The sequence below is a fragment of the Cebidichthys violaceus genome, unplaced genomic scaffold (assembly GCF_023349555.1).
Source record: "Cebidichthys violaceus isolate CVI_PGR_0920_01 unplaced genomic scaffold, fCebVio1.0.p SCAF_71, whole genome shotgun sequence".
Lineage (NCBI taxonomy): Eukaryota > Metazoa > Chordata > Actinopteri > Perciformes > Stichaeidae > Cebidichthys > Cebidichthys violaceus.
Genome location: NW_027176939.1, coordinates 568,210 through 583,332, shown reverse-complemented (window position 1 = coordinate 583,332; position 15,123 = coordinate 568,210). Strand labels below are relative to the sequence as shown.

The following is a 15,123-nucleotide window of genomic DNA, read 5'->3' as shown; positions in this document are numbered from 1 at the left end:
GAGACGATATTTGGAAGCTAAATAAAGAACTGAGGACCCGTTCTACAGACAGGTCCATGAAGGCCTCGTGAGCTTAGTTCAAAGGTCAGTTCAAAGTAAACGGAAATCATGCTTCTAGAAAAAGAAAAAGAAACCTTCCCTTCTCGACCGTCAGGTCTTCATACAATAACATAGAAAGACTCAATGACACACAGAAAGGGACGACTTTTCAAAATCCCTCGGCTCCTTTATGGCAACAGGTGAACGGCTCCCTGACGGCCGGATGACGTCACCCTCTGGGTTTGGGGGAGGAGTTCAAATAATCCCAGCAGACGACACGCAACGCTGATATGTCTAGAAAATGGTGCAAAACACAAACAAAATACTTAAAAAAGAAATAAAAAATGGATTTCATTACCCAAAGCTTCCAGTACTCTTGTGTTGGCTGTGCTGATTGACAGGAGAGCAACACCCCCCCCCCCCCCCCCCCCACCTGTGTGTTCCAGTTTTCAGAATAAAAGCTTGAGATGCTCCTAGGATCACTTACCGGCTCTATCGGATCGCTTTAAGGTCGATTGACGCGTCTACGCTTCAGATAGCTTCTTCCTGACTAAACTAGGTTTGCCGCTTCGTTCCAATTTTTCGTTGAGGACGAAGAAAAAAAGCACCGTTTTTCAACTAAAACCACGGAGAGACTAGCACCGGCATGTGAGAGACTAGCACCGGCGAGAGAGACTAGCACCGGTATGTGAGAGACTAGCACCGGCGAGAGAGACTAGCACCGGTGAGAGAGACTAGCACCGGCGAGAGAGACTAGCACCGGTGAGAGAGACTAGCACCGGCATGTGAGAGACTAGCACCGGCGAGAGAGACTAGCACCGGCGAGAGAGACTAGCACCGGCGAGAGAGACTAGCACCGGTGTGTGCACCTACTTCGTTGGCGTGTGGCTTCGGCGTGTGACGCGGTAACGTTTATGTACAAAGCTCCTAAATCTCAATGTATAGAATGTAAATATAATACAAGATATGCACAATGTCGTAGAAGTTTACAGATGAGGGGACATTCTTCCAGTCCTACAGGTCTCCTATAATGATTTTGGTACAAAAAGAAACGTCTCGGTGCTCCGGTTCGTCCTACCGGACTCCTTGTGTTGTTCTTTTTACAGTCAAAGACAGAAGAGGTCGGCTGAGAGCCGGATTGGAGGAGTCTCCCCCGTCTATTCCTCGGCCTCCCGGCTGCGGGGGAAGGGCAGAGTGACGGCGTGCTCTTGAGCCAGGGCGGCCAGCTCCTTGAGGAACTCGCAGAAGATGACGGCGCAGTAGACGGCGTTCTTCACCCGCAGCGCCTCCGCTTGCTTCTCCAGGCCGGAGGCCCCCCCGCTGCCCTTGAACAGAGCGCTGTGCAGCGATTGGCCGCCGTCCCGTACGTGGGCGAGGGCCAGCTGGGCGGCGTGCCGGGCCCGGGTCGGGCTGTTGGTGTGCCGCAGGATCAGGTCCCCGAGGGACGGCTTACGACTCTTCACTGGAACGAGAGAGAGGAATCGAGTGAGCGAGGAAGAGAATCTGAACCCGAGGTCCACTTACCGGGTTTCTACAGAGCGCTCAAAGACGACTGAAAGCTCTGGAAGAGAGAGACAGAGAGACAGAGAGAGACAGAGAGAAACAGACAGACAGACAGAGAGACAGACAGAGACAGACAGACAGAAAGAGAGAGACAGACAGACAGAGAGACAGAGAGAGACAGAGAGAGAGAGAGAGACAGAGAGAGAGAGACAGAGAGAGACAGAGAGACAGAGAGAGACTATGTGTAAATGCAGCTTCTCCCTCTTCCACGCTCACCTAATGAATCGGAGCGCCGCAGGGTCGGGACAGCGGGCGAGTCGGTCCAGTCCACTTTGCCTCGGGCCACCAGGTACTGCTGGGCTTTCTTCAGCATGGCGGGGAAGTCCTCATGAGAGGCTGCGAACGCCTCGATGCGGTTCTTCACAGAACCTAGAACCTAGAGGGGAGTCGAGGGACTTGTTTGTCGATTACTTGGTCAGCAACTACAGTATTAGTCATCCGTTTACAGCACCTCTGAATATGGACAGAAATAGAATAACGTCTACGTGAATGCACGGTGGGCCTGATGCTTCTGGAACGCGAGCTGGCACAGAAGTGAGGTGGGCAGGAAGTAGACAACTCTGCCCACGAACAGGAGACTAAAAGCTGTCACCGGTTCAAGCAGAAACGCACAAACTGCTCTCCCCGGTCTGTGGCGAGCAGTAAAGCACTTTAAGCTCACAGAGACAGAACTCCTGGGTCAACGTGTCGCCGGTCTTTGCATACCTGGATCAGCGACTTGACGCTGGGCTGGAAGACCATGTTGGTGTTGAGCAGGAAGGAGCGCAGGAGGGGCTGAGGATAGCAGGCCAGCTGGGCCACGATGCCCGTGAGCAGGATGTTGACGTACAGCGAGTTCTGGAGCATGTTCTCCAGCTTGGCGAACAGGACCACCATGAACGGACCTGCACAGGAACACAGCTTTAGAACAAACTATGGGCGGTGGACGGCGTTACTGAGAATACCAAGTTCAGTTTAAATAAAAATAAAACCAATATAGTCATCGCACTTTTAACAAAGCCACCACTGACGTGCGTCTCACCTGTGTACGGCTGAGACGCGGGCTGGTTCAGCGGTCTGGCAGGACTGCAGAGGCCCACCACGGGTCCGTCTCCCTTCGTGTCGCCCGCCGGCTTCGTCTCCGGTACCGAGGACAGCTGCTGTTCCTCCTCCTGCTGCTGCTGCCGCCGCTCGGACGACCGGCCCTCTCTGGCGGTTTCCTCCTGCTGGCAGGCCGCTCTGCCGCGCTCCCTCACCCGGTCCTCCAGCTCCCTCAGCTCCTGCGTGAAGGCCTCGATGCTGATGCCCTGGCCGTTGGAGTCTCCGGGGTGCTGCGGCTCTCCCGGCGCCTGCTCCAGCAGCTCCCGGATGAGACTCTCCACGGACTGCTGCGTCTGGTTGGCTTCTGGAGGATCGGAGGACGAGAGGCGCGGGTTGGAGGCGTCGCCGGCCTGCGGTTTGGCGTCAGACGGCGGCTGGGCGACGGGGCTTTGCGAGGAAATCTGATTGGGGGGAGGCGATTTGGCGTCGCTCATTTCGCTGTCGTTAAAAACGGACGGCGGCAGAGCGGCGCAGCTTTGCGAGGAGCAGGTGACGAGGGACCCATTCTGATTGGCGTTTTCATCCAAATACGGCTGCTCCCCCAAGTCCCTCTTCACTTTCTTCACCTCCAGTCCTCGGTCCCGGTTGTCTGAGCACCCGTCCCCCGGCCCCGTCGTCGTTCCGTTATACATGGCCTGGTAGCTAACGGTGACGGCAGAGGTGGGGTTGTGAGGCGCCGGGGACGAGGCGGCGTGGGCGGTCGATACGGGGGTGGCTGAGGACGAAGACGAGGTGGAGGAGGGGGGGACGAGACGAGGCAGAGGCTTCGGCAGGACCTCCTCCCTCTGCAGGCTGCGCTTCTTGGAGCGCGGCGTGAGGCTGATGCAGTTGTTTTTGCCGATGGTAACGTCCCACTCGCCGCTGTCCCGCTCCGAGCTGCTCCACTCGGACCGCGCGGCGGCCACGACGGCCGCCCTCTGCTGGTCCGGAGGGGTCCCGCCGCCGCCGCCGCCGCCGCTTCCTCCCTGCTGGAGAGAGAAGTGCTCGGGGAACATAGCCATGGCCGGGTTGGAGGCGGGGGGAGGCGGGGGCGTGGGGCCCGCGCTCGGCGAGGGGTTTTCCCCGTCGTAGGGGGCCGACCAGTCGCGGCAGGCCCAGGAGCAAACCTCGATGCCCCGATGGGAGTCCTTGAGGTACTCCAGGTAACCCGAGTCCCAGTCCAGGCACTCCGCGTTGGCCTGCTGCTGGTGCATCGGGCTGTCGGGGGACAGGGGGCGGGACGAGGAGGAGGCGCCCGACTGCGGCGGCTCCGTGCTGGTGGGAGTGGAGGGACCCCCGCCTCCCGGTCCACCTCCGCTGCTCTGTTGGCGGATGAAGAAGGCCAAGCGGGATGGGGTGCTGGGTCTGGGTGGTGCTGGGGACTCTGTGCTGGGACTGTTCACTACAGTAGGATGAAAACATATCAAGTCAGGCGTAAGAAAAAACTAAACTTAACACACTCGATTTCGATTTGATATCACAAACAAACATGCACTTAAATATGTTTAATATGCTTTTGAATTACTTCCATTTATGAAGTAATAGTGTCCGACGTGTCCGTCGTCGGTCCAAAGCGTCCGTTGCTCACCTTTGCCCCAGAATGCACCGTCGTCGTCCCGCTCAGCGGAGGACGCCGCGTTCAGCCGGCAGCACTCTGGGATCAGCGACAGGAACTTGTCGGCCGACTTCCCGTACAGATCCGTCTCCCTGATGGCGCGGCGCTGACTCAGCATGACGTGGGTACAGGGCAGGAGATACCTGGGGAGACAAACCACAGGTAAATATTACCATACCACGTTCTCTCTCTCCTCGGCCACGTCGGCCGTTCTGTCTCGCTGCTGACAGTTGAGCGGACAACACGTTAATCAAGACTCTTAATTCAATTTGCTCACTTAAATGAGCAAACTCAGCGCTTGTGAAGACGTGCCGAGACGTGCAGACGCACCTGAGGACGAGCTGCAGCATGACGTCTTCACAGTTCAGGGACAGGAGCGTCCTGAAGAGGCTCAGCGACACCATGCAGAGCTGCAACACACACGAGGAGAGCAGTGGGAAAACGGTCCGAACTGGTACATGTGTGACACGCTTCACTTCTCCAGGTGCGGTCCGGTAACACGAACGGTACCGCAGGATCAAAATGTGTTCATGCGAGTGACGGACAAAACTACCGCAGCTCTATTTCTGTCTCGCTTCCATTGTCGACCTCCACAAAAACAAAATTTAGCATCGTGTTCTTTTACCGACCGCAAACAACGTGCGATGCGAGAGCCGCCGGATGAAGCAGACTGGATGACATTTACTCTCCGCGATTGTTCTGCAGAACCAGATACTTCTGCATTCTGCCGGAGACGCTTTCAATCAATGCTCGCTCTCAGCCCACGCACCGCCCGCACAACCGAGTTCACACGAGGGCCTCGAGGCTCCATCACACACATATATTTATATATTTATATATTTATACCCGTGAATTGCTGCTGATGCGTGTGAGCAGCGTATCCAGGATGGTGTCGTTGTCGTGGCGATGCAGCAGGATGAAGCGCAGGAAGGTTTTGAGGAGGGACGTCTCCGACACGCTGCGCAGGAACAGGTCCAGGTAGGCGGTGCTGGCGATCATCTCGTCCACCGACGACTACAAAAACACACGCAAACAATGCTGCATCAGAACCGCAAAGGAGGTCATGAATGTGAACAAGATGAAGGCGGTGATTGAGATTCTCTCAAAAATGTAGACATTATTATTTTTTTTGCTTTGACTCATCTGTTGAGGAAAGTCCAGCAAACAAACAAGGTCCTACAATGTTCTCCTGCTGATTCACTTCAACTACACGATAAAGTAATAATAATAATAATAATAATAATAATAATAATAATAATAATAATAATAATGTCCTTCTCCCTACCTTATGCAGCGCGGGGCCCATGACGGGCACCAGGAAGCCGTTGTGGAGGTAGTCCAGGAGCTGGGATCGGACCAGCGGGTGAGCGACCTGCACCACGGCGTTGCAGAACTCCAGCGAGTTCATGAACAGCACGAGCGACGACACGCCCATCCAGTCCTCCCGCCGCAGGGCGTGCCAGTCGTCCCCGCGGACCTCGATCTTCCTGGGCAGGGAGGAGTAGAGGGCGCTGAGGCCCGTCGCCAACACCTGAGAGGAGACGAGAGACGGGCTTCAGACGGGACGGGGGGGACAAGGTGCTGGACTGTTGGTCTGACAGAGAATCTCAAGATGTCACATTGGGCTTTTGTGATGAGTAATCGCTGCCAATTCTGACATTTTCTCAACCAAATGATGAATCAAAAGAACATAATCGGCAGGTTACGGGTCTAACAGGTTTCAGTCCCAGAGACGCTCTGTTGATGTTGATGTTGATGTAGGTTACATAACACTTGGCAGGTTCTCTCGTATCTTGGCTGAAACACTGTGTTTTCATTACACCGCTAATGACCCAGCGATAAGCACACCGGCTCGCTAACCTACTGCGGTCTCAGTACGTAAAGACACAGTTTAAAGCCCTCATGTAACTCAAGTGTTTTGACAACAGCTGATGACATTGATGACATTGATGACCTCCACCACACTGTGTTTTCTGCCTGCTGCGCCAGTGAAACACACGATGCAGAGATGTGGAGCGGTTAAGACAGGGAGAGGAGCGTTCGGGTCCTCGGTGCCACCTCCGCTGGTCCTTCCAGCCTGTAAGTAGGTCAGACTGAAGCTGCTGGAAGGAGCGCAGTGCAGAAAATAGCCGAGTCGGCTCTTTGAGGCCAGAGTAAACAGGCAGAGGAGACGATAACGGCGTGCAGACGCTCTGGACACTGTAAGCTGTGACCAGAGAGTCACCGTCACACTCCAGCAGGTCAGCGCAGCCTTATTGAGTAGAAAGACATTGTTAAAGTGCAATGAGCCAGACATGGCTCTTTAGTAGCACCTAGTGGCGGCTTGTAGAAACTACAACAACAACACAGGTCCAGTCTTCTGTTGTTGATCATTTACAGACTGCAAAATCTGTGTCAAAACACAGCGAAAGGTTTCCATCTAGAAGTAAGAGTTCATCCATCAAAGTGATCACAAATGAATCAAGAGTTGGTTCAGACTGTTGATGAGAGCAGCAGCAGCGTTCAGCGGTGTGACCGTCGTCAGGAGGTTAGTCAGTCAGCGCTCTGCAGGAAGCTTCTGAGAGCGGATGAGATGTAGATCAGGGTTAACGGCCCAAAGAGTGCAAAGTCACGTCCTTCTCCTTCCATTATCACACACCATCACTGATGCATATCTCTCTCTCACACACACACACACACACACACACACACACACACACACACACACACACACACACACACACACACACACACACACACACACACACACACACACACACACACACACACACACACACACACCCTCTCTCTTTCTTGAAAGCGAGCCTGGGTCTCCATCATAAGCTGTCCTCAACCATCACATCATTGAGGAGCAGCTCACACTCATGTGTGTCATACAGATGAGCCTTTTCTGTAAATAATAGAGCCCAGTTTGATATTATGCACAGAAATGTGGACGACTGCTCAGTCAGCTGAGGTGAAGAGGGAATGAAACACGTCTGTGACGGCAGGACATGGAGTGGAATGATTATTGAGATCTGAACGGTGGTGAAACTGAAGAACATCGAGGGCGTTAACAAACCGTCAGTCCCAAAAGATCGGATCTCTGCCCTACATTGACTTATTATCAGATGAAAAAGATATTTAATGCTTGAACATGGAGTCATGACAATTTATTTTACTGGCTTTGAAAAAATGCCAAAATACTAAAACCAGGTTGGAAATAAGGTGAACAACAACCGAAACCTTATTGTCATCTTCTGTGGCCGTGGGATGTTGGGATTATCCTTTAATCAGTGTATTAGTGTAGCACTTTACATCCATGTCGGTCAAAATCATTTGATTCTGTCATACATTTGTGTGAAATTGTTGATTGTTGAGTTATGGCCAAAACGAAGCGAGTTAACTGAGGTCACAGTGACTCCTTTAGGCGACAGACATTCCCTAGAGGTGTGACGGACGTTCCTCTCAGTCTGTGATCATAACCTCTCTGGAATAATCTCTTACATGCTGAGAAAGAATGACAAGTTGATGCAAAGTTAGAGTCGCAACCGACGCACAGACACGGGTCTAAATGCAGCACCCTCCGTATGCGTAGCCGCATCCTCTCTAAACGTCTAAAACACAACGCTGTCCTCAACACAGTTCTCACGGGCTCACCGGGCAGAAGTAGGAGTTCTCGGCGATGTACCGGGCCACGGACTCGTTGCTGGCGGAGGCCGCCATGACCAGCAGCAGCGCGTCGCGGGCTTGCTGTCCGATGGCTCCGTCCCGGTGGATGAACGGCACGAGGAGGGAGAAGATGAGCAGGTTGGTGGAGCCCTGCTGGGCCGGTGCCGCCCGGAACAACATCTCCAGAACCACCGGCTGCCGGGCCATGGACACGCAGACCTGGTGGGGATTAACACGGTCTCATATGGAGTGGTCTCAAATACACGACAGGGTTCAAACCTCGTGAGAACGATTCTATAATTCACTTCATGAGGTTTAGTGCAGAGCTCACATGAAATTCACCATTTCATCCAAATTTAACGACATTTCCTTTTGCCTTTTGCATGCATATTGCAGCAGAATTAGCAGGTAAGCTTCCTGTGGTAGAACCTTCCATGGTCTACTACTACTAATGTTGACCAAAACCGTCAAATGTGGGGAACCTGGTCTCAATCTGAAAGCCTGTTCTCACCTTCAGGTTACATCCTGCTCATTGATCCAGAACAACAAACACCTCCTGCTGTGGGTTGAAGGTATCTACATGCACGTTGGAGACGTGTGCAGACTGAACGTACCTGGTTGAGCAGCAGCACCAGGCTGTTCTCCAGGGCCGGAGGACAACCCAGATCTGGGTCGGCGCACGCTCCCAGCAGCCTCAGCAGCGGGTGGAGGACGGCCGTGTGCTGCAGCAGCGGCTGCTGCGACTGGCCGATGAGCATCTCGAACAGCTTGAGCAGCGCCCCCTGGCTGTCGGGGTCCAGGCCGCGGCGGAGGTGCCACTGGACCAGGCGCTCCAGGATGTTCTCGGTGACCACCAGCTCCAGTATGGGGCCCATGGGCGCGACGCCGCCGCCGGCGCCGCCCTCGGGGCTCTCGGCGGGCCGCTCCTCCGCCAGCAGACACAGCATCTGGTCGGTGTGATTCCTCACCGCCGTCAGGTCGTCGCTGGAGGACGAGGGCTCCTGCTGCTCCAGCACCCACGACACCTGAACGCAGGAGCAGCACTTCAGAGCGACGCTCAACTCATGAATTATGCTTCGAGTTCAAAAGTAACAAGAGTGACACCGCAACAGGCATTTCAATTCAAACTGGTTATGTTGATCAATCTGAACATCAGGACGTGTCAAAGCGGAGGTGTAATTATTAATGACATTAGGAATGTCTGGATTCCATCTAGCTGCTTCAGTCTCTCCGTCTCGTGTTGTTGTGACAGCAGCTGTGTTTACTGTCTGCCGTGCTACTCGAGTGTCTGAGGCTGAAATCAATACTCCATGTAGTGCTTAGAGTACAGCTTGTACTCCACTTCCTGCTAATATTCCCATAAGGCAACGTGGAGCATCATGTTAACAACAACAGGACTTGAACCGAAGTGTTTCCCGGTTCAGTTATTAGCAGCCTCTACAGGCAACACAGTTCTATTGTTTTAGGATAAAATGTATCAAAATTATATATTTATGTGTCAAAACAATAAACGTTTCGCAACATTTGTCGACAGGTCCAGCGGTGGGCGTGACTGCAGCGGCGGTGACATTGCAGATCTGAGAGCAGATCTGAGAGCAGCTCAGAAGCAGAGTGGTGAATGTTGCACAACAGACGTCTGTGTTTGTAAAACCACTCCAGTCTCTTTATATCATCATCTCACATCCACGTTCATGGAACATGAGTATGAGATGAACGCCTCTATCCACCTACAAACTGTGACAACACGGAGGACGGAGGTTTCAATACAATCACAGGGTGCGCCAGTTTCCCCCAAAAGCAGTGCATGCTGGGTGCAGCACTACGAGTCGTGTGGAGACATGCAGGAGTTCTTCATGTGGCAATTCAGCTGCAGATAATCCACCTCTTGAGACCGCCGTCTGCTTCTTCTGACACGGCTTTCTGCTTCAGCTCATTAATGAGGCGGAACGCAAAGAGTCTGGTCTGGAGAGAGTACACCCCCCCCCCCCCCCCCCCCCCCCCCATAAGAAACCAATAAGTAGCAGCTTCAGAAGTCTGATACTGCCTCAGTGGCCCGGCCCTGTGACCCATAAATCATCCAGCCGGTGATTGGACACGAGCCAGTCATGTTGTTGAAGTGGAGCGGCTGAAGGTGTGAACACTCGCTGTCAGGAGAGACAATCATTCACTCTGACGAAGGTCTCTCTATCATCTACTTCATATCTGCTTCACAACAACAAACATGCAAATGTTTCTCAACCACTGTGAATGAATACATGAGAGTAAACCTTTATCTATTAACAGGAAATGAAGTCAAGCTACGACAACGTCAACGTGTTCTCAGACTTAAGGACGTCCTGCGTTTCAAAGTGAATATCTTTGGACTGTTCAACGAGGAAACGAACCTTGACTTTTGGGGTTGTCACATTTCACACTGTTTTGATATTAAATAGAATAAACTGTTCTACAAAGGAATACAGTCTACGTTGAGACACACTCCCCTCAAACTAAACCAGCTTTAAACGTTTGCTAACTGGCTGTTCCTAGTTCCTGATGACAATGCTCCCATGCATACAGACCAGCATCACTGGTGACTGCATTCATGGATGTTTCTCTGCCATAACCTCAGATACGATGAGTCTAAAGTGTGTGTGTGTGTGTGTGTGTGTGTGTGTGTATGTGTGTGTGTGTGAATGAAAGATCGATAAAGAAATTCCTCAAAACACATGTGATTTTATGTCGTCTCACCTGTCTCCAGTGGTTCTCAAACACCATGAGGCAGGTCTCCGGGTCGGCGGTGCAGGGGCCGGAGGGGGCGGAGCTCCGGCCGGTCCGACTCCCGGGACCCCGCGGGTTCAACCTGCTCAGCCAGCTCATGCTGGCGCCCGGCGACAGGCGGAGTCAGACGTCACGAGAGACTCGACGACGAGAGGAGCTCGGAAGAGAAGAGGAAAAAAAATCGAGAGGGGGGAGAAAAAAAGGAAAAGATGTTGGGGAGGAGAGAGGGAGAAAGGGGGAGGGGAGGGAAAGTATATCCACACAGAGAGGAGGAGGAGGAGGAGGAGGAGGAAGGGGGAGGAGGTCTGCTGCAAAACGCGCTGTCACTGCCAGTCAGAGTACATCCAGGAAGAGCCCACCACCGCTGCTGCTTCAGGCTCTGTGTGACCCCGTCCGCCCTGTAGACCCTGTCATCCGGTCTGGAGCCAACACCCCCCCATAGCCAGTCAGGACGGCTCCTCTGCGCTGTGAACAACCACAGGACGCATCACAACACACTCACAACACACAACACACTCACAACACACCAGACCTGTGAAAGCTCACACATCACACATTCTGTTTGTTTCTACTGTATCTACATTCATAATCTCTATACTGTACGTACACATTGTAGAAACATTTACTCAAGAACATACCAGGGAGCTTCTCTATAGACAGAAATCATCATCATCATCATCATCATAATAATAACCAGATGGGAATGTTTTGTCTGATTCCAGTGAGTTTAAAGTCGATGACATTCGTCTGTATTGTTTCTGTGTTTTCCTAAAACAAACACATGAGTCAGCCTCTACACTGTGTCGGTACCGGGGAAAGGCTACATCCAGCTTCATGCTCAGCACCGGAGGCCCGGTCTGTGCTCCAGCTTCATGCTCAGCACCGGAGGCCCGGTCTGTGCTCCAGCTTCATGCTCAGCACCGGAGGCCCGGTCTGTGCTCCAGCTTCATGCTCAGCACCGGAGGCCCGGTCTGTGCTCCAGCTTCATGCTCAGCACCGGAGGCCCGGTCTGTGCTCCAGCTTCATGCTCAGCACCGGAGGCCCAGTCTGTGCTCCAGCTTCAGAATATGAGAGAGGTATGCTAAGTGTGTCCTCACGAGGATCCAACCAATGCTGCTTGTTTCTGAGCTACGGGACGATGGAACATAATAATAACTTCAGAGTATCAAACACTCTCAACCCAGATGAAGAACACTTTGTGGTTTATCCCATAATGTCACTTAATACACCGCTTCCGCCGCCACGTCCTAAAAGCTCCAGAACTATCTGCCGTCAGTAGAGTATCTGGTGAAGTGGAGAGAGGATTATTTGGAAGGAGCTGAACAGATGGGTCAACAGAGGAGATGTGGATTATGCTGCAGGAGAGGCTTTGATGCCCAACATCTGAGGCCAGCAGGCCTATCGGAGACTAAAGAGACGATGAACATCAAGAGACACGAGCACGATGAAGGTGAGATTTCCCTGAACTACACGCTGCTCAAAGATGAAGTCACAAGCATTGGTTCGTGGTGCTGAGAGCTGCTTCTGTGGAATCTGTTTGACTAAAACAATAGACCAGTGAGTTTAACACTATTAACAAAGTAAAGATTTCCTCTTTCTATTCATGGTCACGTAATGTGGACTGAAGTCACGTGACTTGGACTTAGGTCAGACACAAGCACCAGATCTCATGACCCCCCTAAATCAGTAAAGGACCATGTGTTTCCTTCTGGGCTTTATTACACAGCAGCTGAACGGGCCAACAGGTGAATGTAACGTATGGAACTTCTGATGATTGACCAGGCGAGGCAGAGTTAATGATGGACCTCAGAGAAAACACTTCTTTAAATCGGACAAATGACCCCGATACATGACGGGGGAATTATTTCATCTACAGCAATCTGACAGACTTCGGGACAAAACGATCGAAATATGCATTTTATTTTCATGTCGCACACAGAGAGAGCACCATAAAAGACACCCATAAAATGAGGACAAAGTCCAGCTAAAAGAAGGCTGCCATCATTAAGGGAGTTTGTCAAAGGTTAGCCACGACACAGCTCCACTTGACTGTTGAATCCTCACACCACCACGTCTAACAGCAAACAAACGCTCTCAGACGTTCACGTTTGCTTCCAAAGTTTCTGTCACTTCCTACAGCGGACACACGGACACACCTGCTTTCTGCAGGACTTGTCCAGGTCCAGATGTGCACAACAGTGAGAACAAGCAGAGCTCTCTGCAAGTCCCGTCCTTCACCATGCTCACGTTCAGTCCGTTGCTTTACTCTTATTTTGACGGGTCACCTCTGTGTTTAGCAGCAGGGAGAGGCAGCGAGCTGTGAGCAGACGAGCACATCTTTCTTTAAAGTCGGTGGCAAAGCGGATCTGAAACACAAACGCCACAAAGCGTCACTACCTATGTGCTACCTGCAACGCACATCACTCATTTCCTGTCGCCTGTTTCCTGATCTCTTGTGCCAACAAACGTGTCCTCTCCTAACCTCCACCTCTCACTGCGACGAGCAGCTTCACCGAGAAAGAAACACAGTGAATCCTTCTGCTGATGTGGCACAAATCACAGCCGGATTCAGAGAGACTTCAGCCTTCAAAGTCTAAAGTCAGTGACTTTAACCACGTGAAAGAGAACAGAGCTCAACTCACACTAAACTGATAGTTCACCAACGTTTCCAAAGTCTGAACTCTGCCAACATGTTTTAATAAATCCAGCAAACATTCACCTCGGTGAAGCTGAAGTCAGCTACGTTTAGTCATTGTTACTTATATTTAAAAAAAGGTCACACTTGTTGCAGATTGACTTATTGTTTCAGCTCTAATATTAGCTACATTATTCACAACTCTTCACCATGCGTATGAACGACTTGAGATGCATTTCAAAGATCTGAAGAAGAAGAAAGGAAGTCAGTAAGAGGCCCTTGAGTTCAGTTCAGGAGTCTGATAAAGCGTCTGTTAAAATCAAGAGAAAGGGATTGATTGGTATTCAACACCCCAAAAACCTTCAACTTAAGGAAATGCATCTCATAATATAATATATGAACAATACTGTACACTCAATCAGAGAGCAGCTATGATCAAGACCTCGGATCAAGTGTTAGGTGAAGTGCTGACTAGATGACTAAGTGACTAGATGACTAGGTGAATATATGACTAGGTGACTAGATGACTAGGTGACTAGATGCTCGTCCAGAGTCAGCAGCGATCACTGCAGTGTGATGGGGGGGTGGGGGGGGGGGGTCATGTGTCTGACAGACTTTGGACGTTGGCGCACCTCACCAGCACCTCACCATCACATCACACGACCTTGCCTTTAAACCGCTCGGTTGATTGAACCGTAATCTTAACGGTGTTTTGGTCTCTTTACACCCGATCTCATGTGAGCCAACCCGAGCGGCTTTTACGCTGAGAAAACAACAACCGGAGACGAGGTAGCGAGCTAGTTGGTAACGTTTCTGCGAAAAACACAGATAATTAGCTAGCTTAGAAATGTCAACCACGTACGCGCTTAGTCCGCCAGGTTTGAAACACCGGCGCGCTTTAATAGGAGCTGGTTAAACAGCGACTCACCTGTGGTTTCTGAGGGAGTCTCAACAGTTGTTGCGAGGTCCCAACGTCCACGGATACCTGCTAACGTAGCCGGTGCGCTAGTTAGTTAGCGCCGCTGGGTTGCTAACGACTAGCCGCTAATGAATTCCACAATGTCAGAGCAGTGAACGGGTGAGCAGCGCGCACGTGACCTGGAGACAACTGGCGAGCTGGACCGCATTGATCCGGAGCAGCGAACACGTAGAGCACTCCTTCAGGCGGGCTGCCGGGCATCCTGTTAGAGACAGACAAACAGCCCGTCCGATGAGTTCTCAAACACTCGTCCCTTCCCCGCAGCCATCTTACTTTGACTCCTCCCACTCGACTTGTGACTCACACCCACAGCGACGCAGCTCTGTGTCATCCTGCTCGCGCGCGCGCGCGCGTGTGTGTGTGTGTGTGTGTGTGTGTGTGTGTGTGTGTGTGTGTGTGTGTGTGTGTGTGTGTGGAGGGGTTTCAAGTGTCACAATTAAAGGTTGATATCTGTGACCCAGTTCCACGCTAACACTGACAAACGTGCATTGTGTACTGACGGCTCCATTGAGGCCGTCAGTAGGCAACACGTGACCGAGCATCACCCGACGCAAATGCTCAAGAGCCTGCTTTCAACCGCAGCGCACCGTCTTCATCATGTTGGATCCATACGCGTATCATGCGTTGACTTGAAGGGGCATTTTCATTAGGTGTCACAGCCGACTGTTATGAAGTTAGTGCGACAGATATAAGAGGAGAGACCGGTCCAAATCAACGCAGAAGAGTCACTATGGGTCAAACAAATACAACTCGGTACTGTGATTAATCAGACCCCCGAAAGAATTCACTTAACTTGGCTGATTACGATGAATAACACACAGAAAA

General features: G+C 51.9%; 1 protein-coding gene across 1 annotated transcript; it reads right to left on the bottom strand.

Annotated features, from left to right (window-relative positions):
• Positions 1–457: 457 nt before the first annotated feature.
• fhip1b (FHF complex subunit HOOK interacting protein 1B) lies at positions 458–14,571 on the bottom strand. Its single transcript, XM_068736646.1, has 12 exons — positions 14,248–14,571; positions 10,655–11,149; positions 8,542–8,952; positions 7,916–8,146; positions 5,562–5,807; positions 5,123–5,290; positions 4,607–4,686; positions 4,250–4,419; positions 2,624–4,063; positions 2,308–2,486; positions 1,819–1,978; positions 458–1,501 (listed from the first exon to the last, which is right to left on the bottom strand). The coding sequence occupies exons 2-12, from the start codon at positions 10,781–10,783 to the stop codon at positions 1,197–1,199; spliced, it is 3,519 nt and encodes a 1,172-aa protein (XP_068592747.1). The 5' UTR covers positions 10,784–11,149; positions 14,248–14,571; the 3' UTR covers positions 458–1,196.
• Between the last annotated feature and the right edge of the window lie 552 nt (positions 14,572–15,123).

Bases quoted from the DNA above. Each gene is read 5' to 3' on its own strand.
- fhip1b (XM_068736646.1), bottom strand. From the start codon at position 10,783: ATGAGCTGGCTGAGCAGGTTGAACCCGCGGGGTCCCGGGAGTCGGACC. The intron at 8,147-8,541 runs GTACGTTCAGTC...AATCCCCACCAG, and splicing joins TGGTGCTGCTGCTCAACCAG to GTCTGCGTGTCCATGGCCCG. The intron at 4,687-5,122 runs GTATAAATATAT...TGTGTGTTGCAG, and splicing joins GCATCAGCAGCAATTCACGG to CTCTGCATGGTGTCGCTGAG.